Source organism: Aulostomus chinensis, chromosome 15 (genome assembly GCF_037954235.1).
Source record: "Aulostomus chinensis isolate RoL2024-O1b breed Wild chromosome 15, RoL_Achi_v1.0, whole genome shotgun sequence".
Lineage (NCBI taxonomy): Eukaryota > Metazoa > Chordata > Actinopteri > Syngnathiformes > Aulostomidae > Aulostomus > Aulostomus chinensis.
In genome coordinates this window covers 26,447,069-26,475,035 of record NC_141334.1, presented here as the reverse complement: position 1 = coordinate 26,475,035, position 27,967 = coordinate 26,447,069, and the positions used below count along the sequence as shown (strand labels likewise).

The 27,967-nt window shown below is 47.1% G+C and overlaps 1 protein-coding gene across 4 annotated transcripts in view; it reads left to right on the top strand.

Annotated features, from left to right (window-relative positions):
* The window catches only part of robo3 (roundabout, axon guidance receptor, homolog 3 (Drosophila)), an 87,477-nt gene that overhangs the window by 39,375 nt on the left and 20,135 nt on the right, over positions 1-27,967 (top strand). For all 4 annotated transcript variants that reach the window (XM_086225792.1, XM_086225791.1, XM_086225793.1 and 1 more), the window contains exons 3-9: positions 2,339-2,496; positions 4,295-4,415; positions 5,753-5,891; positions 6,598-6,725; positions 16,203-16,327; positions 18,690-18,861; positions 22,973-23,178. In XM_086225792.1, the coding sequence (XP_086081918.1) occupies positions 2,339-2,496; positions 4,295-4,415; positions 5,753-5,891; positions 6,598-6,725; positions 16,203-16,327; positions 18,690-18,861; positions 22,973-23,178 (1,049 nt within the window). The remainder of the gene's footprint in view (positions 1-2,338; positions 2,497-4,294; positions 4,416-5,752; positions 5,892-6,597; positions 6,726-16,202; positions 16,328-18,689; positions 18,862-22,972; positions 23,179-27,967) is intronic.

Below are 27,967 nucleotides of genomic sequence, written 5' to 3'. Positions count from 1 at the left end.
ACCACGGACACACTGGAGTAACCGTTGGCTGATGGTGGTAAGAAATCTCCCTGTACTCCATCAGTAGTACAGGAAAAGATGTTGGGGCTGTTTTAGAGGTGGTGATGTCACCGTTCAGAGTGGAAGCTGGGAAGAAAACATCATGTCGCTTGATTGCTACGTTAGCATGAAAAGCTAATGTGTGTCCTTTGCTGACGGTACGATGAATCACATCAGGGCAAGCTGACACGTTTGTTCCTTGGCTTCTTTACGTTTCAGTCGTGTTCACAGCAAAGCGGCTGCGTGAATGTCCTGGCTCAGGTGGTGAAGTGGTGGTGCTGTCGTAGAGAGGACATCCGGCGTGTTACCTCAGTCTTTACAAGAACACCAGCCAATGTATTGACACCGATATCTTTTTGCCACTTCCCTGATGTTGCCTGAATAAGCCAGCGTCGGTAGGTTTTAAGGTTTAAATATTTGTTGTCTGTCGCTGCTCTCAGTGGCTGACGGCTCAGAGGGACCGTCGACTTTACACACAAACCATACATCACACATCCCTCCTTTTTTAGCCCTTGAGGCTGCTGCACGCTTCAGTTTTGACAAACCAAACTTATAATCTATTTAATCCCAGGAGAAAATGTAGCTCTTGCTTATTCTACAAAAGCAGATTTCTAATAGACAAGGCACAGAACATATTTGTTCTGTTCCACTGGGAGCAATGTTTGCTATGTTAGATTGTACTGGGAAGGCAATGAAACCAGCCCCCCCACCCAATACATGTTTTCTTTTTTTAACACAATTTGTATTGCTCATGGAAAAATGAAAAATAGAGGAAGCACAGACTGTTTTGGTGATCTCTTCTTCCCTTCCATGCAGCACATCCCTGCCAGCCCCACCTATTGAGGCAGAGTTCATCCGATAAAGATGGTGTTCTTGACCGGCTCTCCCCAGAGACCTTTTCTCAAGATTCTGAAACACAATCAGGGCCAAATTCCCAGCAGCCTTGTAGCTGAAGCCTACCCTGTAATTTTGTAATTCTCTTAATGTATCATTGTGTTGTATTTCTGTGGAGTCCTTCAACAAATGTGTACATATTTTATGAAAATATAGGCTCCTAAATGTGCTTTTCAAGCTACTTAATCATAGTGATTTGCAGTAAAGCGCTCACTTAACACATCGCTGCTCTGGGATGTGTGAATGTCTCTGCTGTTCACATGTTTCACTTCAGCATGAAAGCATGAAACATGGTTTTATTGAAGTCACTTAAGAACCGTGTGGAGAAAATGGGACACCCAAATTATGCAATATAAAGGAAAAACTTTAAAACCCATTTTTCAACCAACAAGAGTAACATATCTGTCGATTGTATACTGGGGCATTTTGAAGAAGCTCTTGCTTTGACAGCAAGGTGACATACTTGACAGGTTTTTTGTAGGAATGTTCAAAGGTCTGTGAAGAGCTGTCTGAGTACATCAGGGCACCAGAGTCTGACATGACTTGCACTTTCCAAGGCAAATGGATTTCTCAGTCTCAACAGCCCCACAGATCTTTAGAGGCAGGGCCAGAACCAGGACTGGAGTCATCATATTCTTATGACTTATTGATGTCATCAATCAGATCAGCGTGATGAATGCTAATCAGCCATGCTATTCTCCTGCATGAATTAATCATCCACTCCCAATCTCACATCTCGCTACAGCTTCAAAGAGACCTTAGTGAAGTGTTTGAGGGAGGAAAACTCTTAATAAACGCCTCAGAGTTGGAGCAAGAATGCCATTGAAGCCAATCCATGTGTGTCACAGCAGCAGACTTGTAGCCTGCAGGCCTCTTCCTGGTACACTCATGTTGTCAGTACGCCTCCACTCAGGAACTGAGAGGTCAAAGAGCTCCTGAGCCTGAAATGAGAGAAGAGCAAATCCAGCATGCTCAGGTATCAGGAACAAGACGTGGAACTGTGGTGACACACCGGCTTTCAGGCTCGTGAATAGCTGTCAATCATCATCTGACGGAGTCAAAGGGGACTTCAGTGTAATCAGTGTAGTTTAGGTGTGTGTGTGTGTGAGTGTGAGTGTGAGTGTGAGTGAATCAGATTGAATGATTTATTGGTGTGCGTCAGCTAGGAGAGCCTGTATTATTTATTCATACATGACACTGAGTCAATGGAGATCTTCGAGACAAACACACACCATGTTGCATTCACAGTCTCTTAATTAAAGGCCATATCAGTGTGATTCTGCTCAGCTGAAAGGGGAAATTTGATCCAGTTTCAGGGAAACTGCAATTGGAACATTGCAAAATAAAGACCAGTGTCATCAACATAGAGTCTCAGTCTGAGCGTCTCTCTCCACCTCCTCCCCAGTTCTCAGAGATGACTTCCGGCAGACCCCCAGCGATGTGGTGGTGGCAGCAGGTGAGCCAGCTGTCATGGAGTGTATCCCCCCCAGAGGCCATCCAGAGCCCACCATCTCTTGGAAGAGGAACAACATCCGGGTCAACGACAGAGATGAGAGGATCACAGTGAGTTACCTGTGAAACAATCCACTGCTGACTTCGTCACACCGTTTCCTGCTGAAGCAGCATCATGATAATAATAATAATAATGATAATGATAATAATAATAATAATGATAATGATAATAATGATAATAATAACAGTAAGAATGATAATAATAACAATAATAATAACAATAATAATGATAATAATAACAATAATAATGATAATAACAACAACAATTATAATGATGATAATAATAATGATAATGATAATAATGATAATAATAACAATAATAATTATAATAATAATGATAATAATAACAATAATAATGATAATGATAATAATAATGATAATAATAATAACAACAATAATAATGATGATAATAATAATAATGATAATGATAATAATAATGATAATAATAGGGCTGCACGGTGGTGCAGTGGTCAGCACTGTGGCCTCACAGCAAGAAGGTTGTGGGTGGAGCCCCGGCTGCAGCATGGGATCTTTCTGGGTGAGTCTCCATGTTCTCCCTGTTCCTGCTGGGTTCTCTCTGGTACTCCAGCTTCCTCCACAGTCCAAAGACATCAAGAGGGACCAGGTTAATCCAGACTCTAAATTGACCGTAGGCGTGGCTGGGAGAGCCAATGGTTGTCTGTCTCTATGTGTTGGCCCTGCCATGGACTGGTGACCTGTCCAGGGGGAAGGCTGCTGGGATAGGCTCCACCCCCCCACGACCCTTAATGTGTAGGAATAAGCGGAAGATGACGATGGATGGATGATAATAATAATAATAATGATAATAATAACAATAATAATGATAATAATAATAACAATAATAATGATAATAATAATAACAATAATAATTATAATAATAACAACAATAATGATAATAATAATAACAATAATAATGATAATAATAATAACAATAATAATGATAATAATAATAATAACAATAATAATAATAATAACAATAATAATGATAATAATAACAATAACAATAATAATGATAATAATAATAACAATAATAATGATAATAATAATAATGATAATGATAATAATAATAATAAGAAGAAGAAGAAGAAGAAGAAGAATCCATTTTATGTAACAGAGCCTCTTCTGGGTTACCTTACAGGGGAGAATAACAACAAAACAACACTTAAATTTTAACAAATAATTTGACCAATTTACAGTTTGAAACAAATGGAGAGTTCAAACAAAGTACAGACGGAATGGTGATTCGTGTGCCATTTGAAACAGGTGAGTGTGGGGACAGCCTGTGAAGGTGGAGAGAGGTGATGTCACTGATGGGAGGGGGGTCAGAGAGCTGAAAGTTCTAGACCTTTTGGTGGGTGGAGGAGGAAGACCTGAGAGTGCAGTGGGTGTGTTGATGTGCAAGAGTTCAGAGGTTTGGAGGGGCGGGGCCACCAGTGGCCTGACAGGTGAGCAGCAGGAGAAGGAGTGACGGAGAAGCCACCATTTAACAATGTTTCACTGTCCTTCACTTCAAGCACGTTAAAGCAAAGAAATGAAGAAAACAATCAGTAAAACCTGCTACATGGACGCACGCTTGTGTTTGCACTCACAGGAGATGTGTCTATGGCGATTGGCCTGGAGGTATTGTCACTGTCTGATAGCGTACAAGTTAGCGGAGGAGCCATCTGTCAGCGCACAGGCTGACGATGACACAGCGTGTTCTGTCTTGACTAGCATGCCTCAATACCCCCCAAGCAGTCTTTCCCATTTGTCTTCATTCTCTCCCCTCCTCGTCCTCCTTCTTTTACCTTTTTACATGTTTCCTCTTGGCTCTTTCTCTCATTTTCAGATCCGAGGAGGCAAGCTGATGATTTCCAACACCAGGAAAAGTGATGCTGGCATGTATGTGTGTGTTGGTACCAACATGGTTGGAGAGAAGGACAGTGATCCAGCTGAATTGGTGGTCTTTGGTAAGACATCTGGACTCATTCTTCCCCCTTTTATACAACGAAGCAGTTAGCATTCACCTTGTACGGATGCCCTTCATCTGACCGAGCCACCAAACTATCACGCTCTGATGTGAAAGGAATATGTTCTGCTCCCCAAAGAAAGAAACCAATAACCTACATCTTGACTCAGTTATGCAACACTGCTGCTGCTGCTGCTTCTTTTGATTTAAACTTTTAACACAGAGAACTTTTAACAGCATCACACATTCAAAATGAAAAACAAAGTGGAAGTGCAAAAGTTTAAGTGTAACTGGAATAACAAAAGGAAATGTGCTTCCTGGGTAAGATACTGACACCCCTGCACATTCAGAGCAGCACAGCAACCCTTGACAGACTGATCAGCAAGGGTCAGATTGGTGCGTCTCCAAGTCACGATACACAGAAGCATCTTTTAGTTGCTGTGGCTCTACGATAGTTCGGGGTCATTAGTCATTCCAAACAGTCCTTCTGGTGGCCAAACCCAGGCATGGAGGCTTTTCTCTGGGGTTTCACTCCTGGCTGCCCTTTGCTTCGCTCCCCCGACCTCTGTGCTGCTGCTCAACTCTCTGATTCTCAGAGTGTGTATTGATTCCTGGGAACAGAGAGAAAATTGCTATTTATTTTCACTTCCACCAGCCCCCTCCTCTTCCTCCCCACCCCCAGACACTCTTCCTTTCCACACTGTGCTGCAGCAGCAAACCTAAACGCAGAATATAACACTTGATTAACTTATTTATGCTCCCAGAAATTGTGTTGCCCAACAGGCTTCCTTAAATGTATCAGTACAGCCATCTGTGAGATTTGCAAGTCAATTACCAGTGCACTTATTTCTAAGCCATCACTGATTGTGGAACTGATGATGATGCAGGCAGCAGCAAATGTTCAAATGGTCCTGCTTTATTAATTCTCCCAGCTGCGCCCCGCCTCTCATGATGAAAATGTATCCGTCCTGCTTGATAACTGTCTCTCAGAGCTCCTGTGTGTGTCAGAGACTTTCTTCAGTTGCTCAGGGGTTTCATAATTATTCTCTCAGGTTCAGATGAGGTTTGTATCAAATATATGAAGTTAGCTTTGGTGCAGTGCAGGCACTTTACTTCACCTCCTGCTCTCCTCTCATTCTCCTTCTTCCAGTCTGTCTCCTGTCTTTATATTTCAATATTTACTGAGGGAATCGTATAGGTTACAGACACCAGTGCTCAATATCTCCACTCGGCTGTCACATGAAAGGTGGGGTTATGAAAGGCTGACAAATGTGCAGTCAAACGGCAGTTAGCAGGTTGCACAGCTAGCAACTCTCTTGTGCTCTCTGTCACTGTCAGAGAGGCCAGTCTTCACCAAACAGCCGGTGAACCAGGTGGTGATGGCCGACGATACAGTGGACTTCTTCTGCGAGGTGCATGGGGACCCCACGCCGACTGTCCGCTGGCGGCGGGAGGAGGGGGAGCTGCCTCGGGGCAGGTATGACAGAGAGGAAACACTCTTATTGCCTGATACATCAGTAGCACCCTGGTACCCAACACATCAGCCGGAGGTGCTGGACGCCAGCACTGTTGCTAAGCAACCATCAGAGACCATCGTGAGCAAAGTGCATTTCCTAAACTGATGAATAGCACAATGGATTTTAGACGATTTTTAAAAATTATTATTATTAAATTATGTATCAGTGTATCAGCACTTTGATGGGAGGAAAATAAATCTGCCAGTGGCGGAGAAACTGATGGTCGTCCCCTCCAGATGCGTCCTCACTGGCCACGTCCAGCTCTTATCACGGGGGAAAATGCAACATAATAACAACAGCACTAATATCGATAACTAATGAGATGATGGTGACTGTTGTTATTGTCACTGCTGCATGAGGTGTTGGACCACGTCACTGAAGGACTGGAGGGACACGCAGTGCCTTACTGGCTCACACACTTAGCAGATTTGATTGGATGAAGCTTTAATGACACGTCAGGGGAGATGGAGGACTGTGTTCTGTAGCTGCTTGGACTGCAGTCTGCCCAGATGGGTTTGCAGTCTGTAACAGCTCGTCTCTCCGTGTCCAGGCGGAGCGCTGCACACACACTCTCGACATGTTGAACCCCTTAGATGTCGCAGGCTGGTATTAGTTACAGGAGGATGCTACTGCATCAGCTTATGTCCTACATCGTGTGTGTTCCAGGTTTGAGATCCGCAGTGACAACAGTCTGCGTCTGAGTCAGGTGCGAGCTGACGACGAGGGCACTTACACATGTGTGTCAGAGAACAGCGTGGGCAAAGCTGAGGCTGCGGCTACTCTGCAGGTCCACGGTAAGACTGAGGCTTGCCCACCTTCCTTTCTACACACACACACACACACACACACACACACACAAAATACACGCATGATAAATATTTTCGTACAGTTTAACCTGTAAAACCTCCAGCTTGAAACTGAGATGGTGGCTGGTTCCTGAGAGCATCAGCTGGCTGGTTTTCTATGGAGTTTCTCCTCAGTCGATGTGAGGCTCTGAGGGCCGAGGATGTTGTTATGATGCCATGAAGCCTGGAGACAAACTGGTGGGGAAAACAGGCTACAAAGAAAACTGCCCTGCCTTGCTCAGTCTGGATGAAGGAGCAAGTCGGTTCTAGATGTGAACCCACACTCAAGATGTTCCAACCACAGACGCAGCAGCTCTGTAGAGCTCGAGTCTTCTGGTCGGTTGGTCATGTGACAGGTGATGTTACTTTAAAATCTGACTCTATTTCAAGAAATATCATTCAACAAATGAAACATCGGCAGACAGAGTTCCAATCTAGAAGAATCTACCACTTCTTATAGCGACACGATTTACCCGTGAGCTCATTATCTTGGCTCGTAGTTTCACTGCAACGCGCCATAAAACAGCCACGCCAGTCGCCAGCATGCTGCCTCAGTTACCATCGCCATTTGTTTCTACTGGGAGACATCTGGAGTAAAGGAGTGGACACTGGTCAGTCCACCTCTGGTTACATGCTGTTAACTGGGACTTAGAAGCAAAGCAGAAAGGATCGTAAGGTCCTTTCACATGTTGACTCGTCGTGCCTCTGGAGAGAGAACGAGATCAAAAAGCATAGAAATGACATCAGAATAGTCAGTCCCTTGAACAGAAGCCGTCTGATGAGCAGTCTGACATCGCTGCTGATAAAAGGGAATATTTAGAGCTTTACTCTATCCCTTGATTCTGGGTGCAAACTGACTCCTCTGACATCTGTCTGCACACACACTCTCACACTTGTGCTCACAAAGACACAGGGAGCATGAGACAACACACACACACACACACACACAGTGTGTGGACACATTCTTACACATGCGTGAACACACTTCACTCATATGGTTTAGCCGCTGAATGAAGACATCGTCTCCAGCTTCAGCTGTTAGAGAAATATAGATTAATTGATGGTTTTAAAAATAGACGGATGAAATAGATGAGTTCTTTTACTAATGTATTGTTTTTCGAAAGTATGTGTAAGAACGGTAGAGCAAAGGCAGTCAAGTTATGAAAGCTTTTTGTTTCTTATTCTGGAACAAAGGCGGAGAAATAGATGTTTCTTGAGGAAGGCGAGGTGGAAGGGGGCAGAGGTGGCAGGAAGTGATTAAAGTAGGATTTATAATTGGAAGAACAAACACAGAATAACAAGTCGAATAGAAAACCCAAGGAGCGACACCAAGATGAAAACCAGACCAGGAGACGCCATCAGAGCGCCATGAGAGGTGTAGTGGGCGCTGGCAGGTCCATCAAGAAATCCCTCAAGACTGTAGGTGAGAGGGTTGCACTCACTGTGCAGCCCAGCATTGATGGTACAGACTGTATACTGCTACTACTACTACTACAACTGCTGTACCACAAACCGTGTGTGTCTACAAGGTATTATTATGACCACGTACTGGGTACTCGCAGGCTTTGTTGTTGTTTCGTCTTCTGGTAATGTGCAGGAAAACTAGAAGATGAAAACAAACATGGTGTTTCTCAACTATGTCATGTTCACTTGTGTCACGTGTCACTCATCAGCTCATCGTCTCATTCATCTTTCTCTTCCTCTCCTCTTTTCCACCCCTTCTTGCTTCCCTCCATCGCAGTTGGCTCATCCAGTAAGTATTTCATTCCATGTCATCTTTCTCATTGTGTGTGTGTGTGTTTGTGTGTGTGTGTGTGTGTTTGTGTGTGTGTGTGTAAGGGGGGGGGGGTGTTCCCTGTGTCCAAGGAACCTCATCCCTGTAGTACTCCATGACTACAAAGAAAACAAGTTTCCAGTGAGGTCTTCAGGAGCACAAACACTCAAATGCATAACTAATAGAAATAAAGCAGATAAATGAAGTCAGACTTCACGCCACCGCCGAACACGGATGGAAGGAGCACGTGGGCTTTGAGGTCGCACCCTGGTGGGACATTTATGTTCAAAAACGTGATTTTTTTGATGGCGTTGGTCCTCTCGCGACCTGATCAGCTTCCTGCTGCGCTGAGCTGCACGAGGACCTGGACTGTTGCTGCACACTAAGATACAGAAGTGAAAGACAAGCCAGTGTATGAGCCGTCTTTTATGGTTCTTGGAATACAAAAATATGAAAGCCACAAACCAATGAAGTAAAAATATTATTTGAAAGTGCCCGAGCAAGAATTCCTGAAAGACAAACGTGTAATTTTTCTATTTCCGGGCAACAAAGTTGAACCAGCAGTAGAGAGTGTGAATGAGGGTTCAGGGGCAGTTTAGCGTTGCTGCGGTTGGACGGCGTGTTGGTTGGTATTTATGTGGTGGTTTTGGCTCTTTGCTGGAAGCTGCCTAGGGTTTTGCGAATCATCGTAACGTTTAGTGTTTTCATCTCTCGGACACCTCGCACATGTATTGGCAGGGAAAAGCGAGCTACGTAATCTATGACGCCCCTGGGTCGGGCTGTCAACTGATTTCTGTCCATTAGAGAAACAATATTGGAAAAGGCCAAACCTTCGTGAGCCCATGGTAACTCCTTAATGCCTCGAGTGTTGAGTGTGAAGTAGCTGGTGATATCCACTCACTCGTAGTTGTCTGCTGGGGTCAAATAAATACAGTAATTACAGGACTGCACTCCATGTCCCCACCAGTGCACTTGAAGGAGCAGTGGGCAGGATGGAGTGACACCTAACAACCAAGGGACAGATCGTAGCCCCTCACTCCACCCTGAGCCTACGGTAGCCTGCAGGATCCACCACAACACGGCTTCTCACGACGCTGAAGAGGTTAGCCAGCGAAAACCTGGAAAATCCTTGAAACTTGCTTCAAATACTTGCAAATCACAGTATTTGTGGTTCAGATAATGGTTAGTATGGATTTACTTCAACACGTTTGTTGAGGCACACCATGTGGCTCGTGAAGTCATTGGTTGGTAGTCAGTGATCAAGACCTGGCGGTCCAACCTCGGTGTGTCATTGATCACACGCGAGATGAAGGGTGGCGGCAGGCTCAGCGGACTCACGTCCTCTGGAGTTTGGTGCATTAAAAAGGATCCTGTGAGGAAACAAGTTGTCTTTTTTGTGTTACTTTTGGCTTTTTAGAACTGCAGGGCTCCTTTTATAGTTCAGTCTTGATCTCTTTAAAGCTGAGCCAGCCCTCCCATTCATGTATTGGTGTTGGGTAACTTAGGCCGGAGTTGTGGGCTCAAAGGTCCAACTCTACATTAAGTAAAAGCAGGGACGACTTCTGGTCCTGCGAGAGTACGTTACACTGAGGAAATCACCACCTGTTCAGGCATGATTTCAGGAGAGAGAGAGAGAATGAGCGAGAGAGAGAGAATGAGAGAGAGAGAGAGAGAATAAGAGAGAGAAGGAGCGGAGGACTCAGGCAGCAGCAGTGTGAGAGTGTGTTTACTCAAGCAAACATGTGTGAAACACGCCGTCTGCATCGGCGTGGGATGTGACAGCTGCCTGTCACATCAAGGTCTCCAAGGAACTCTGCTGGGAGTGTGTGTGTGTGTGTGTGTGTGTGTGTGTGTGTGTGTGTGTGTGTGTGTGCGCGCGTGTGTGTGTGTTTCCCCTCGTGAGTTTGTGAGTGTGTATGCGAGCACATCAGTACAAATCCCATGGTGAGTGTGTGTTACTTTGCTGCAGTTGTGAAGCACTTTGTCTGTGACTGATCTGCCTCAGCATGTGGAAAGTAGCTGAACCGTTCAAGATGTCTGGCTGTGACATCATCAGTCCTCTGACGACGATGATGGCGGTGATGATTTAGATGATGCTGTTTCCTAAACCTGCTTCAGCGGCAGCTTCAGCTAAACCTCAGATCCCTTGAATTCTCAGTTTCCAAAACGTCATCACACTGCAATAATCTGGGATGATGATGATGCAACGAGAACATTCAGCATTTCAAATTGTAGGTGATCAGAATTATTCGTGCTTCAAACTTGAGGAGGTAGGTTCTTTAAGCAGATTTTCACAAGTCAGATCTCCCAGAATGCACTATGAATCCCTAGAACGATGGTTACTCCTGCCGCACCGGAGAGAAGGCATCGCTATTGACAAAGGTCCCAGCCCACATCAGCTTAGCTTGGATAAGAAGCATGCTTGCTAGTGGTGGGTGAACCAGTAAATCAGCTCTGGTGAACTAAAGTTGATGATCTTCCAGGTTTGGTTCATCAAGATCATCTTCACTAATGAACCCTCTGATGATGCTGGAAGGCTGGATGCTACGGTTAGCATTGCTAAGCTAACGTTAGCCTAGGAAGGGGCTGCACCAAGATTACGTCATCATGGCTGCACTTCAGAGCAACAATTCTTTAAAAGAAACACAAATGCTTTGAAATTCACGAGTGGGCTGCGTAATTTATTCCACTGCCCCATCGTTCGAATTTATCAGGCGAGTGGGAACCATAAACTGTAACTTTAACTGAAAACCACCTCAAACATCAGCTCAACGTTGAGACGAGGGATCCAGACGTCCAACAATGCTGACCGACTCTTCGGTCTTAGGACTCACTCTTGCGTCCAGACATGTCCAGTCATTAAACATGTTTGTCCTAATCTTGATCTAACTTCCTCCTACAGGAACATCCCATTTCCTGCGTCTTGGTATGTGCTCTGCAGCTCCGGTGGCTTCCAGCACATTAGCGGACCTCTCCACTCTTTAGATTCCCATCTCACTCGTTTCTCTCTCCATGTAGACACTGTCTCCTGCAGTTGTCACTGAGCTCCGCTTCCCCTCCTGAAGACCAGCTTCTATATTTCACAGAATTGGAAAATGAAGGTACCAGGATGTTTGGTAACCTGTCTATTTTAGAGCACGTGGAATCAAAAGCTGTCATAGCTGAGAGCCACGCAGCAGCAGTGAGAACCAGACGGCAGTATACGCCGTGTGAGAAGCCTCCCTGACATGCAGGCATTCTTTGCATATTTTTGTCATATATATTTCAGCTGCTCAGTTACAATCCACCCCCTGGTTTCCGTCCCATGTGAGGATGCTAATGTTTCTCTCTGCCCTAAATCTAAAGCTCTGTGTCGCGCCGGGTGCACCCATTATTGCTAATTATTTAATACAGCCTCAGGCAATGTGCCGGCATGCCTTCTCAAATCAAACATTGTTATAATCCAGACAGATCTGCGTCGCGCACCAAAACTGAATTTTAATAACCGGAATATTTCGAGCTGTTGGTGTATGTGGGTCAAAGTTATGGCGTCGTGTCAGGCACGAGTGGAAATGTTCAGGTGTTGACTTGGTCGTGTCATCTGTTTTGCACTAATAGAGTGTATTTTCCCGTGTGTGTTCATCACATCTGTGTGTGCTCAAGTCGCGGGCTGTTATTACATAAGAAGACTGTTTCACACTGCATGTCTTTAATATTTCAGGCCTTGCATCAGCCCTGACAGGAGGCCTGTGCTTGATGCAGCTGGGGAGGGAGGCAGGGGATTGTTGCTGCTGGCCCATATTCCTCCTCTAGGTTCACATCTGAAACACTGGGTGCATGCAAGCGCAAGGTGGGGGGGGGGGGGGGTCCCAGGAAATGACCACGCCCACGTGGGGGTCACACCTCCTTGCATGACTGATCCTGGAGTTGAAACATGGAACCCCCCCCCCCCACACACACACACACACACCCGCTGTGCAGTGGGGCCTGTGGTCATGTGTAAGCTGTGCATACAGGGCAGGACGTTCATCTCTCTCTCTCTCTTACACACACACGCATGCATGCACGCACACACACACACACACACACACACACACACACACACACACACACACCTGACATGAGTGACTACAGGGACCAATTTGAGACTGAGCTGTCTGGAATTCTCTGTTTCCATTCCATCGGTTACTTTCACTTGATCTTGGTTTACAGCTCCTCATTAAACGCCTCAACCAGACAGGAATGTTACTGATGCCGGTGCTTGGGTCGACCAACTGGCAGGACTGTGGCGTTTGGGCCCTGCAACCCAGGACCAGACAGGAGAGGAGGCAGGGAGGGAAGCGTCACCAGCCGCTGAAACACACCAGCGCCCTCACCACCAGCCGGGGTCACGCTGCAGTCCAGCTATCCTTGTAGCTTGATGCTTCAGTTGTTTGGACCGTTGGTGTTCCAGTACACAAGAACCAGGGAAGAACTGATTTGTTGGCGGAAGCCTGTCCACATCTGGAGCAGCGTGCTGGTGTTTTGTCCTTGAACAGCTGGTCAATCGCACGTTATTCCAGTTCAACTCAAGAAGTTAACCAGCGTTAAATGAGCAAACTTCCATCAGACAACTATTAAACCCCAACGGAAGAAAAACAAGTGCTTCACGCTTTTTCCCGCTGTGATGACCTCAGCTGTCAGTCTGCGCTGGCTGACTCGAAGGTTAAATACTGCAGCAGACATGAGAACATGCACAGAACTCAGAGGCCGGTCACGTGCCTGAGTAAGTCCAACCCTGGATGTCTTGGCGTGGTAGTCCGACTGCAGTCAATGAGGTTTATTTCTGTAGCGCCAGATCACAGCGAGCTTTCGAGGGCACTTGGAATCAGGCGCGTCTGGAGCCATGCTGGCCCAAGGAGGACCAATAATGAGCAGCACTTCCAAATCTGACCTTTAGTTTTCTACATTTTGGTTTCTTCATTCAGCTTCTCATTTCATGTGAATTCCTCTTCGTCTCGACTTCCACCGGGACTTTGTTGGTGCTTTTTGCCTTCACTTCTCTTCCTCTGTTGTGGAGGAAGCGTCTCCAGCTCCCAGCCTCCCTCTTTCTTTCTATGCAAATTGAGACAGAGAATATAAGAGAAGCAGGAGATCAGGTTGGAAGATGAGAAATCAATTAGGACTGCGGGAGGCATCATTATGCATTCAAACCCCCTCGGTGGAGGAAGGCCTGTCACTTGCTCCAGAATCAATAGAAATCAAAGACTTGTGTGTCTCAAACACTCACACACACACACACATACACACACACACACACACACACACACACACACACACACTCAGGGTAGCATGCAGAGAGAGAGAGAGTGCGACAGCCTCCGTCCCCCTCTGTCCTCACGCTAAGTTCAAAGACAAGTGCTCGGCCTGGTGATGGGGATCAGAGCTTCCCGGGGGCTCTGGGATGACCCGCTTCAGCACCGCAACATGAGAAAACCAATAAGCATCTCTATCAGGCTTCATCGACCAAAGATAAAAGCAGTGGGCGAGCTTGGATGCTGACCTCATAGTAAAGGAGACATTCAACATATATGATTGCTTGATTACCGTAGAAGGGCATCTGTTGTGGTTTCCAGGACGACACCGGGAACCTCGGGTGTTGAATCGACTCATCAGTGAGTCTTTTCTCTGAAGCCTTAGCAGTCCGCCGGGGTGTCTCCCTCTCAGAGTCGCTGAAGGGACGGCAGCACCCTGGGAAGGAGCGAACATGCCACTCATGTCCTTGACATGTTTCCACTTTCAGTTTGTCTCCAAAGCTTCCTTCATGAATAATTCACCAGTTGGTTGGAAGCATTGTCTGAATGTTTGGACAGGGTTTGAATAATTGAGTGTTACGAGCATCGAACAGCCGATAAGAGAGTATTAGCTGAGTTATCAACTCCAACAGTCTAATTGAAATGGAGGAAAAACATCTCTACTCCGCTGCCGCTGGAAGAGAAAAACCTCATATTCAGAGGTCGTTTGCATCCAGAATCTTAGCATTAATTAATCGTTCCTCCAAGCATCCGTTAATTCACTTCAAAATCATTGACAAAAGATTCTCATATCTCCAGTTTTTGTTTTGTCATGGTGAGTTTATGGAGCTCCCCTCCAGGGCTGTGTGGGGCGTCATCATCTGCTCTGTCTTCTGATCTCACATTGAAACTCAGAAGCAGCCGCAGGAGAACGGAGATGTTCACCTTGGTGTTTGTTCGCAGTACCACGCGTCTGTGTCCAGCGTGTCTGGACGGGATCGCGGCTGCTGCACCGGGACTGGTGGCAACTGCCGTCACGTGTCCATCAATCTGTTCTGATGCACATTTTGAAGTATCGCGTTAAAAAAAAGCGGATGGATGCCGCAGGGTTTTTTTTCTTAACCTTCTTCAATTTCATAAAACCTGTTTTACACTCCTGAGGTGCTTTCTTTTTTGTCTTCCTCCAAAAAGGATTAGTATGCAAAATGGGAGACAGAACCACGTTTTTCAAAGAAGCTGTGATGTAGCAGAACTTTGAGACTGAGCAGCTGTTTCTGCTGCTGGCGTCTCGGCGGATATTCCCAAAGTCCCTCTTCTGCAACATGGCCCCACGATTTGGCATGAAAGAAAACTCTATTTCAAGCATTAAAACGGTTGCTTAGCCTGCTTTCTTTGCTCCAAACCAGCTGATAGAAGCGCACATCTGCACTTTTCTCACAGATCACTTGACAGTTGATTGGAAACACAACTTGACCATGTGGATCCCAGCTGGGTCAGAGGTCTTCACATGAGGCAGTGATTGACATTCAGAAATAATGAATGAGCACTTAGAATCTTGGTGATGTTGTCTTGGAAGGGAAGCTCCTCCTCCATGTACGTCTGTAGCTGCACTGCTTCTTTGGTCCATTCGTCAGCCCTAAACACACAGACTCCCGAGAGCAGACATGACAGGCAGGATGTGAACTGACGGGAGTTTTTAATAATTAAGAAAGAAAAGAGAAACTAAAGTTCTAGAGCTAAGCCAAGCTGATTGGATCAGAAACACTGGGAACAGAGTTGAGGCTGATCAGCAGACCGAACTCAGGTGATGGCAGAAAAGAGGAGGGACAAAGACAGGAAGTAACGGCGGAGGACTAAAGCAGATCTGACAAAATACCTGATCAACCCACAAACACGCAGGAGAAACAAACTGAAGAGTCCACGATGAGTGAAATTAACCATCTCAAACCAGCCATGTCTGCCCCGGGCCGGGGTTTGGAACCCCCGACCTGAACAGTCCAGAATGGCAGCAGATATTTAGAAGGTTGACAGTCAGTCAATACATGTATGTGTGTATGTGATGGTGCGTCCCTGACAGAGCGTTAGTGCATTGGTGCGAGTGTGTGTGTATGTGTGTGTGTTCACCTGTGTGTGTCTGTGTGTGTGTGTGAAGATAAAGAGACAGAGTGCTTGAGTGAGAGAGTTGTCAGTTAGGAGTCGCTGTCATGACTGGTGGCCTTTCACAGCTTAATGCTCTCAGTGTCAGCGCATCCTCGCTGCTTACTCAACACACACACACACACACACACACACACACACACACACACACACACACAGAAGTCATTTCTATTGTGACATGACAACCATGCCTCTCTCTCTCTCTCTCTCTCTCTCTGTCTCTCCCTCTCCGTGGTATCACAGTGCCCCCCCAGATCGTGGTGCGTCCGCGGGACCAGATCACAGCTCCGGGTCGCACTGTCACCTTCCTCTGCGGCACCAAAGGAAACCCTCCACCTGCCGTCTTTTGGCAAAGAGAAGGCAGCCAGGTAAGAGATGTGGTGATTTATTTGGCGGGGATGGCTGTGCTGCGGAGGCATCCATCACATCTGGGGTCAGTTTTTATCTGACAGAGGCTCATTGGCACTCGCCGCTGAGTGGCAGGGCGGGCGAGTGCTGCGGGGCTCCCGCTGGGCGATCGTGTTCCTACAGGATCAGAAATTACACTTCTACCAGCAAAGCCATGGGAAGTGAAGTCGTCTTTCAAATGGGCCACATCACAAGAACATACTGCACATATCAGAATATGTTATTCAGTTTTGTGGTGAATGAATTAGGGAGTGGTTGTCAGCGCATTCAGCAGCTTCGTACTCAGTGAAGCTTTTTAGTTTTCATTTTCCTGCCAAAAGGAATATTCAGAGTGACATTAGCACAGCTTTAAAATGCAAGAAGTGGACCCTGCTTTTTAGAACCTGCATTTTTGAAATGTTACAGTGTCCTTGATTTAAATAAATCAAAATAAAGTAACTCCTGATGCATGTGCTTCACAGGGAACCTGTCTCTTCTTACTGTCATGCTCTTGACGGTCATCCTGTGCTTTTATCACTGTGGGCTGTTGTGTGACTCTCACACACACACACACACACACACACACACACACACACACACACACACAGCTACACTTTCATACACACCTAATTTTCCCATCATATTACTACCCAGGGTATTATTCATCAAAGTGTGAGTCCGGGCAGGCTTGCATGTCTTCGGAAATGTGTGTGTTTCTGTGTGTGTTTCTGTGTGTGTGTATGAGTGAGTGAGTGAGTGAGTGAGAGGCGGCCTATGATAAGCTCTGCAGCCTGTTGGAATACTCTGAAAGGCGTGATGAGAGCGCGTGGGTGCCTGTAGCACGGCTTCCAGGTACAGATTAGGGGGGGGGGGGATTGGAGGAGGCCTGCAGAATCTGTGTGGGAGAGGGAGAACGAGAGTAGAAGAGAGAGATAAAGAGGAGAAATCATGGAGGAGGAAGAGAAGCAGGAGGAGGAGTGCAACAGGAAGTATAGCGTATTTGGGATGGTGGTGGCCTCTCAGAACAGGAGCTTGCAGAATATCGGGGATGGAAATGTGGGAAAAGCAACTGTACTGTTTTAGAAAGGGAACCCTGGCAAAACATCCCTGTATGTCTCCTCGTGCAGAAGCAGCACTGGACTGAACCAGCTAGTGCTCCGTATCTCAAATCAAAAGGAAGCAGCAGTTGATTTCCATTCCAACACTCAGACCAGACTAAAATAAAGAGAGAGAGACACCACCTGCAGGCCTGCATGGCGGTTAGCAGCACGCTAGCAGCATCAGTATAAGTGGGCTACGATGTGTTGACTGTAGACAAGGAAATCAAGATTTAGTGTTAGTGGTTTAATAGCGCCAGGTGACATGTGTGGGAACACTAGCAGGTTTTCCTGGTCCTGCACCTGGTCCTGGTCCTGGTCCTGGTCCTGGTCCTGGAACTGGTCCTGGTCCTGGACCTCGGCCGCCTTCCCAGTTAGGACCTAATGATTATTTAACTGTTTTATAATGAGGTCAAACACCAAATGTTATTGTGTCAGTGGGTTTTTTCTATTCAGAGTGAGAGTAGTCTTTGTAAGTTACCGTAACTCAGTGAATAGACAGGCAACTCTCTGATTCAGCTGCTCCTCCTTGACGCTACTGTGACTCACTGTTGCCTCTTGAGGAACAAAGTGGTATTAGGAGACCGGCGCCAGCTTGCTCAGATTGAAATGATCGTCTTACCAATGATCCCTTGGAAAGGCTGATGGTAATGGTTACTGCTGCTGAGGTGCAAGGAGCCGTTCAGGGAAGGCTGCCAGAGGGTCTGGCTTTTTAATAACAGCAGTGTGCCGCTGTCAGTCGCCTTGAGCAAGACCCTGATATTCAGGGGCCTGACTCACTGGATCACATTAACAGATGTATTCTCATAGTAACAGGCTCAATATCCCACCCACTTCCTTAATTTAAAATGTTGCATTCACACCGGAGGCTACTGCTGAAATGTCTAACCGGCTCCAACTCTTAGTTCCTGTGCTGTGTAGACCTAGAACCAGTAGGTGCGTTCATCCTCTGTGCTGCTGTTCCTGCATCCATCCACAGACCTCAGTGAACCTATCCCTCTGTGGCCTTTCTCTGTCCTCCTGCACGCGGATGCTGCTGGCCAAACACCTCACCCCTTTATCCTCTGCTGTTAATGTTGAAGAGGATTTAACTCTGTCTGACTGCGAGGTTTAAATTCCTCACTGTGTGTCAGGAGCTGCTGAAGATTCACGCTCTTCACTCAGCAGAAGCAGAGGAAAAGATGCATGGACATGAAGGAAAAAGAAGTCAAACAGACTCATTTGCAGGTTGTTTTGTCTTCTCCAGATCTTGCTGTTCCCCGTTCAGGAGCCGTCCCAGTCCGGGCGCTTCTCAGTGTCGCTGAGCGGTGAGCTGACCATCGCTGACGTCCGCGTGGAAGACTCCGGCTATTACATCTGCCAGGCCATCAGCGTGGCGGGAAGCATCCTGACGAAAGCCCTGCTGGAGGTGGAAAGTGGTGAGTGTACACACACACACACACACACACACACACACACACACACACACACACACACACACACACACACACACAGAGTCGGATTACAGGATGACAGCAATATGATACACAAGAAGTCGAAGGCCAGTAAACAGCAGTGGCTTCCAGGATTCACTGAGGTGCTGAAAGATTTGTTCCAGTATTTCTTTGTCTCCTCTCAGGTTGAGTTGCTACGGCAGCCATGTTGAACTCCTCACTCCTCTTGTATTTGCTCACTTGCAATGACATCATCACACCATGAATTTTGTTCTTGTAATCCTATTTGACTGTTGAGTGAGTGCTCTGCCAAACGAAGCCCAGTTACAAATCCTCTATTAAAGTGATGGAGAATTCTACTGTTGCTTTCCCAGAAGTGCGCTGGCTCTCCTCTCTGTTGGTCAGCGACTGTAGCAGCTGGACAGAGGACACAACCAGATGATGGCAGCACGATTCAGGCAGGAATTTCATCATTGCAGACACTGTAGAAACTCCACCACCAACGGCCTGCTTCATTTGACCAAACGCAAGTCACGTGATTATTTAGGTCGGGAGTAAATTGGCTTCACAGTGATTCAGAACAAAATGGCTGGACGTTTGGGACTTTGGCGGCTACTACGGTTTGTTGTTGGGCCAAAGCGGCGGCTGGATTCTCTGATGCTGAGCACCTCCCATCACAAACGGAGGCGTGTAAAGTGACGACATTACAGAGACACTTTGATTTCATCTCTGGGTCATAATGTCAGTAGTATCGGTTTAAAGTACATTTTAATACTCTGCATCCCAACGTTGTTCTTCCTGCTGATCGCAGAAGCCAACACAAACTGACCAGGCAGGACCACGAGCGCGATTCATCTACCGAGCCATCCAGAGAATGTCCAACATTAGTCTCGCAAGATTAGACCCAGGATAGATGCTAAAGAGCCTGTTCAGTGAGCGCCGGCTTCTCTTGGCGTCCTGGCTGCTGGGTCAGCTCCAGTCACCAGGTTCACGGAGGCACTCATTGCAGTGTTCGTCCTCCAGTCCTGGATGTTCTCCAGCTGCTTTGGGAGGAACCGATCCGTTAGCTATGACCTGCAGGTATGCAGGTTCATCAAAGTATTTCATTTGTTAAACGTATATTTTTGCAGGTAGAGTTCCACTGAGGTTCTCCCTCTTTCCCTGCTGAAATGTTCTCCAGCAGCATGAAAGTAATAAGCCGCATTCAAGTGTCAGTCTAAATCTCTCAAATAAAACGTGTTGGGTGAGCACGAGCTTTTGGCCAGCAGCTCGTATGCCTCCCAGTAGCCTGGTTAAAGTATGAGGAGGCCAATGAAGGCACATAAATGAAATATTGTGAAGCTTTCCTTAGTGAACTGGCCGATACCAAAGAGCCACCACATTTACACACATTGTGGGTTTAAATACAACGTCTCTAATCCATTGGAAACGTCTTTGCTAATCTTTAATCCAGACATTTGCAGCTTCATATATGATCAGACAACTCTCACAATCTGTTTGTTTAGCCCCCTCCCCTTTCCTTCCCGCCAATATTAAACCAAATACCCCTCAAATCTGTCTCAAATTAAAATATCCCTCCCCCACATGAGCAGACAGCAGGAGGTCTTATCTGATGTGATCAAAAGGGACAACTGGTGTTAGTTGGATGCAAATGAGGCTGCAGGAACATATGCTGGATCGCATCCGTTCAGGGAACACACAGGGACGTGGTTCTGCGCCAACTCCTTTAACGTTAACTCCAGGTAGCTCGCAGCGCTCGACGCCACAGAATACTAATGAGAGGATCCGTCCACGCAGGCAAATATGGCCGATGTGTTTTCTGCTCAGTCATTGTGTGTCCAGTGCTCTGTGAGCATCACTCGCCCCAAAGAAAGGCAGGAAAAGGAAGGCTCTGGGATTTATGTGATGCATTCAAGCTGAGCGTAACTGGGCTGGTTGGCAGCACTCATAGCAGCGTGTTTACAATGAAGCTGGACCCTGCAGACTTACAGGCGTGCAGCGCGGCCTTATAAGCCCCTGAGCCTGCTGGTGCTGTCAGAGTGGCTGTGAACGCCCAAGAGTTAATGCTAAGGCTGTAGGACATGTGTTTCCTGCATGTGGCGAGGGTTAGCTGCTGGAGATGCAAGTCTTCATTCACCTCCTCTCACTCAAAGCCAACACCACTTTACATTTCACAGCTGCTGGAGGAGCTGCAGTGGACTGTCCTCAGTCTAACTTTCACTGTGAGTAGAAAGTTGAGTCTCTAATTCACTCTGGTTTGCCAAGAATCTGCCAGCATTCGTTGGCCTTAATTAATGAAAACAGGTTGCATCATAACAGAGTCACTGGTCAGATGAGTTGAGTTTGTGTGGCGAGGCAGAGAGAGTGGCTGTTGAACAGACCCCTTCAAGCACCATGAATCATAAAACCTGGCTCCACTGAGCTGCTCCCTGATATCGAGTCAAGCAGACCGTCACACTGACAGCAGGTAAGTGAATTAGCAGATTCCTGCCCGAGGAGAATCGATGTCATTGATTTGCATGCTGAACTGGGGCGGGACCAGAGAGACGAGCGATCCGAGGCCCCTGGAGTGGACGCGGTGACATTTTACATTTCACAAGGACACAGGCTGGTTTTAGTTGACCGAACAGCTGATTTAGTCACGAGTGACTCACCAAGAACCCAAGAACCTGAGGTGCGGGTGGCTTTCTGAGACTTTCAGATAAAACGCGTGCTGACTTTGAAGCCATTTTAGTTTTTACACTTTTGCTCTTGTCTGTTTTGCTCTCCGGGTGCTGACTGTTCCATTTTATCATGAAGATGAGAATATGGCAGATGTGCATTCAAAGATTTGGCAAAGGGATTTGTTTATGGCGTCCAGCTTCATGACCTGATGTGAAGGTCCTCTGGTCAGCCGCCCTCTATGTCATTCATGGCTGCGTCAGGATCCGTGTCCATCAGGTGTTGCTAATGTTCCAGCAGCTCTGAGTATGTTGCCACCTGATCTTTATCCTATCGCCGTAACTCTGCTACAACAAGGACGGCTAAGAAAAGGGTGCGGCCGACAAAAGCTGAGTTTCTGTTTCGCGATGCTAGCTCAGTGTCAGCAGCAGTGAGGGAGATCTCTCGTGCAAACATTAAATGTTTTAGCTGGCTGCTTGTTGTACATTTTTGGAGATATGCTTCTTGGTTTTTTTGCCAAGTTTTGATAAGAAGATTATCACAAGCTTGTGTGCTTGTTTTGAATCTAAAGCTGCGGCCGGCAGCTGCTTAGCTTAGCGGTAAGACCTGAAGCAGCAGAAAGCTGCTAGCCCAGCTCTCCACAGAGATATCAATATCTTGATGTAACGCATCCGTCTACTTGGTTTAATATTTGCTAAAACCACAGCGCACAATGATTCATGGGGTGGTTATGTGAGTTTTGGCCCTCCCCCTCACAAACAAAGCCCTTGATTCACAAGGACCAAGCTACACTGCTAACTCCCCAACTCTCCGCATGCCCCAAGAACACCGCGACCATCTGCTGCTGGATTATTGGAGGTTTTCAGCAACAGCAGACAGAAGATCAGTGAAGCAGCTTTGGTCAGTTACATCCCACAATGGTGGAGCACAGGACCAGCAGCTGTGAGGGGGGCGAGATACTTCGCTCGCTTGCTGCTGCGCTGTTGTTGTTCATGATAGGCGTTCTGGTTTTATTCTCTCTGAAAATGATTTTGATGCTTTTCTCTCTTTATCATGAAGCACTTTGAGCTTCATGATAGAAATCTGCTGTACACATAAAGATTATTATTATTATTATTATTATTGTTATGGGTAGAGGTCAGTGTGGGGAGTGATTCGAGGCCAGGAGCAGAATAGATAAATAACTATCAGACAGTCCATATTAAGAGCTGAGCTGTCTTGATGGACGGAGACATGAGGTCAGGTCAGTTTGGCAGGCGCATGTTGCCTGGTTACAGGAGACAGGCAGACAGGTGGGGGGGGGGGGGCGCTGAGACCTCACTAGAACACTGGCTGGTCCCTCAGGTACAGGCACTCTGGTGGCTCTGGACTGTGTTGCTGGGCTTCAGCAATGCGGAGACAGCTCACCCTATCAACCTTCTTCTGTCCCCTCCAGCACCTTCAGATCGTGTCCCTCCGATCATCCGCCAAGGGCCAGCCAACCACACCTTAACCCCTGGTTCCACCGCTCAGTTACACTGCCACATCATGGGCAACCCCATCCCCAGCATCCAGTGGGAGAAAGACGGCCAGAGGATCCTGGCCAATGACGGCCGCATCAGCCTGATGGAAAATGGAACCTTCCAAATCACCAACCTCCAGGTATGAGGACAGTATGAGGACAGTATGAGGACAGTATGAGTACAGTATGAGTACAGTATGAGGACAGTATGAGTACAGTATGAGGACAGTATGAGGACAGTATGAGTACAGTATGAGGACAGTATGAGTACAGTATGAGGACAGTATGAAGACAGTATGAGTACAGTATGAGGACAGTATGAGGACAGTATGAAGACAGTATGAGGACAGTATGAGGACAGTATGAGGACAGAGCTAAACTGCGTATCATAAACCCAAGGACGATTTCATTTGTCACTAAATGACCTTCAACTCCCTCTCTGTCTGTCGTCAACAGTTTCAGTTAATTCAAGAAAAGAAACTCACAATCCGTGGTTATTTGCACATCAGACATCATGAGACAAACAGCATCTCCCACGTGAAAAGGACGCTGCAGTTTTGATTACCCAGAGAGTATGAAGCGCTTAAACAGAGGACATTTTTACAGTTGACTCAAATGATTAGCTTTTATGAGGAGAGGAGAGGCAGGAAATGTCACAAAAACCACAAGCAGGAGGCGTGATCACCATGTTAATGAGCGTGCCAGGCCATTAACAGTCGTTAGCGCTGTCTTACTCCTTGCTAATGAAATCCATTCGGCTCAGAATTCCCTCCTGGGTACCATGCAGCACCTGAGGTCACCGCTGCATTGGTGAGACTGGAGGAGGCTCACACTTTAATTGATTGTGGGTTCTCAATGATTAACGATCACAGAGACTTGTAATTAAATTCCCAGTACATCACTGCTGCGGTTGAGGGTGGAGGAGGGAGACGGAGGAGAGGCTGGGAGGGAACCGTCTGAGAGGACCAACCGGGCCTAAACTACACCTGATGCTGCGTTCATGTCATGTGGGAATAAAAGCGAGTGACTCGACAGCTGAGGGCACTAACTGGTGTTGTGCTTTGGAAGCCATTCGGAGCTGTCACGCTGCATGCTGGACGTGCGTCGGCTGTGGTTGGGTTTGAGCAGACGGTGCACAGAGAGCAGCCGTGCACGGCCTCAGTCGGGGCTCTGTGTGATTTGATTGTTGTACAGTGAAAGCAAACACAACAACAGCAGTTATTTATGACCTTCGACTTCAGAAGTGAGATCATTGATGTTAGAGACGAGACACTGGAGTCCGACAATAAAACAGAGTTGGCTGCAGTGTAGACGGTTTCTCCCTTTAGACGTGAAGCCAGTCAGCGTGGCTCTGTGCTTCCAAGCGGTTGGTTTGTCCGTCCCAATCTCTTGAACCCTGTAAATCAGGAACACAGTGTGGTGGAGCTTCTCCACAGGAACATACATCCACATGTGAAGTAGTCTGAACTATGATGGCTGCAACATTGTGTTCTATCAGAACATAAGAGCTTTCTAGGCTGAGGTGATCTGCTACAGCACTCCGAACGACCTCCGGAAGTGCAGCCCGGCCCGTCCCTATCCTGAACGGGGCCTCGGTGCTCTGAGTCCAGGGTAGGAGGGCCAACATAAACGGAGGCTGGCCATCGTGGCAGCGACTCATCCACTGTTAGCTTGGGCGGATCAGGTCCCTCTTCTCTCGCTCTCTCTCTCACCAGGGATGGCTTGCACATGGAGTTCGCTCAGTCCTCAGCTTTTTTAACTTGCTCCAACAGCTGCTAGCAGAGAACACATCAACACAGTGTTCCTCAGGACTGTTGGTCACGGATGAGCTGTGGCCACACACTTAATCTGACTCAACTTCCAACCCCAAGGAGACGCGCGCAAAGTCTAACATACGAGTAACGTATCTGTGATAAACCAGCTAGACTGTGTCCAGAATCACCAACGTATGACCTAGTTCCTGGCTGACCATCAGCTGAACACTTCCTGTCCCCTGGCATTGTGGGATCATTTGAGCCATATAATAATAATAAGTAATAAGTAGTTCTCACGACACATTCAGACAACAGTGAAACCTGGTCAGCGCTTTCAGACACAACCATTGAATATTTATGAGCTGCTTGTCATGGAGATTCAGATCAAACACAAGTGTTCTGCACTGAAAAGGTCCTTCCAGATATTTTCTCACATTACTTGATTATTTCCTAAATTCTCCAGGTTACCTACCCTGATACAGTATCCTACACGTCTGCAGGAGGACGAGATGCATTCAAGCTCCGTATGTCACATTTGTTTAGGTAGAGCTCTGAAATAAACACACAGTCAGAGCGTTTACATGCTTCAGATGGAGCAAATGAGACCCGAAGTCTAAAAATACGCTTCTCAACCACCGTTTCACACATGGAGAGATTCAGGCTGTTTATGCAGGAGTGGATCTGTTCCATTAGGCTCCCAAACACAGCCGCAGCCTCCCTTTGTCATGCGAGCAAGCAGGAATGAAATGGCCGTCACGATGTACACTTAACCCTGAGATAATCCATGGAAATAAGTCGGTCTCATCTGGGCTCCTGGAGGGGGACAGATGGCCTGTTTGTTCCTCGGACGCTGGCACCAAGGAGATGCCATTACCCCGGGATCTTCGCCAGAGAGACACACACACACACGCACACACACACACGCACACACACACACACACACACACACACACACACATGCTTGCACACATTGCCACTGTCCCACACAGGTGCCAAGGCATCCTATGCAGTCTGGGAGTAAGAGTGTGTATGAGTGTGTAAACAAAGCGAAGGGAGAGGAGCAAACCAAATGATGGAGACAGATGAGGTAAAAGCAGGAAATCAAGTGTGTGTTGACTCAAATTGCTTGTGTACACATGCTGGAGTGTGTAATCTGATGTCCCTCATTATCAAGCAGCTATCTGCTATTGTGCAGGAGGCGAATGCTAACTGGCACGTTAACATGCGGCAAACACAGAGCCCCCAAAGTTCACTTCTCTGTCTCTGACCAGCAGATTGAGCACAGAAACACTAATGTCACAAAAGTAACCAAATAAATAAACAACAGAGAATTCCACTTTCCTTTGGAGCTCCTCTGCCCCCCCTCCCACTCTCTCTCTTCCTCACACCTCATCCATTTTTCAGCAATCTGTTTGCTGCAGCAGTGCAAGCTGCCGGTTTTGATTAATGGTCATGTGGCTCGGCCGTTTACCCCGCACGCCGCCCACACGACTCCCCGTCCGCTGATCAAACGCCACCATCTGGGGGGCTGTGTTTAACCCGCCTAAACACGGGTCAACTCAAGGTCGGGGCCTCCAGAATGAGGGGAGGGGCTTACAGGACAGTCACCTGTCGGGCAGGATGCTCTGACAAGCCACTTAGTTTTGAGTGATTCCCCCGTCGGTGTAAGTGATGAGGCGGCCCACACGTGCAGCTGAGGAGGATGTCCGAGCATATGCAGGCAGCTCAGGGAGGCATCTGTCATGATGGGTTCCGTTGCTCACATCCTCTGCATAATGTATAAGGCTTTCACTGGGAGTAAAAGGGGCTGCGCTCGCAGAACAAGTGAATGAGGCCGATTGTGTTTGGGTCTGCATGGTGATGTATCACCGACAGAAGACTGGAACATCTTGCAGCAAAACGGAGGAAAACTAATTAAAATTCCCCTCTAAATCACGACCACACACACAACTCCGCAAGCAGGCACACACTCACACACACACACACACACACACACACTGTACAGGAGGAAGCAGCAGCCCTCACAGGTGCCTGTAGCACTGAGCAGGCCATGTGACTCCCATCCGAGTGGATCTGCCCTCCCTGTCAACAGCCTCTCTGTTGTCTTTCCTCATCAAGTTAACACCGTCAGAAGTGCGGTGTGACTTCCATGCACGCACCTCGCATTCACAAACATTGCAGATGATTCCAACATGTGAACCACATGAAGTTAGAGCACCATTAGTCATCATAAATACTGTTCAAGATATCCTGTGCTGTTTTCCTGTAGTCGTGGTAGTAGTAGTAGTAGTAGTAGTAGTAGTAGTAGTAAGAGCAACTACACACACTCACGTTTACTCAAAGTCTCTCCAAAGCTCCTTTGTGTTTCAGAGGTCTGACATGCTCCTGCAGGAATTACAGCCACAGTTATTTCAAACACGTTCAAAGACCAGCATCAAACGTCTTTGCAAAGTTCAAACTGACCATATTTGGAGTTACCAGCAACAATCACACGGTAGCCACGCCCTCAACTACAGCCAGCTTTCATGTCTTCTTATCCTGTGACTGGGATGCTAATTTAGTAGAGCATCATGTCACACTGAAGAATACTTGAAAGAAGTGGTTGAGAGCAGCAGCTCATTAGCAGAATCAGGAACTTTGGGACTCAGCGCTGCACGAGTCTGTTCAATAGCAGTCATCACTTCTCTTTGTCCTCTTCACGTTTGTGCTTTGTGACTCACGACAGTGAGTCGTGTTGTGACGAAGCTTCATCAGATGCTAAAACTCTGTAGAAGCTTCTAGACTGGCAGAGCGCTTGACTTTGCTCTAGTTGAGCCAGGTGGAGTCTTCAGGGCTGTGGTCAACCAAGGGAGGGGGCAGGGTTCTCCACCTGAACGAAGCCTTACTTACCAACACGGTGGTAAGGTGGTGCACTAATCTGCTGGTAAATGACTTCAGCTCAGTCCGAGTCAGCTCCTGCTTGTGTGAGCTTTTGTGCACCCACTACGAATGCATCCATCACAAACATCAGCTCATCCTCCACCTTCAGATACCACACTGCTTCTGCACATCTGCCAAGATTAACAATAACCGTAATCCCTGCACCCGTGCTTATCTAAAGGTCACCTTGACCACCGGCACACATCAGTGTGCGCATGCCACACACACACACACACACACACACACACACACACAC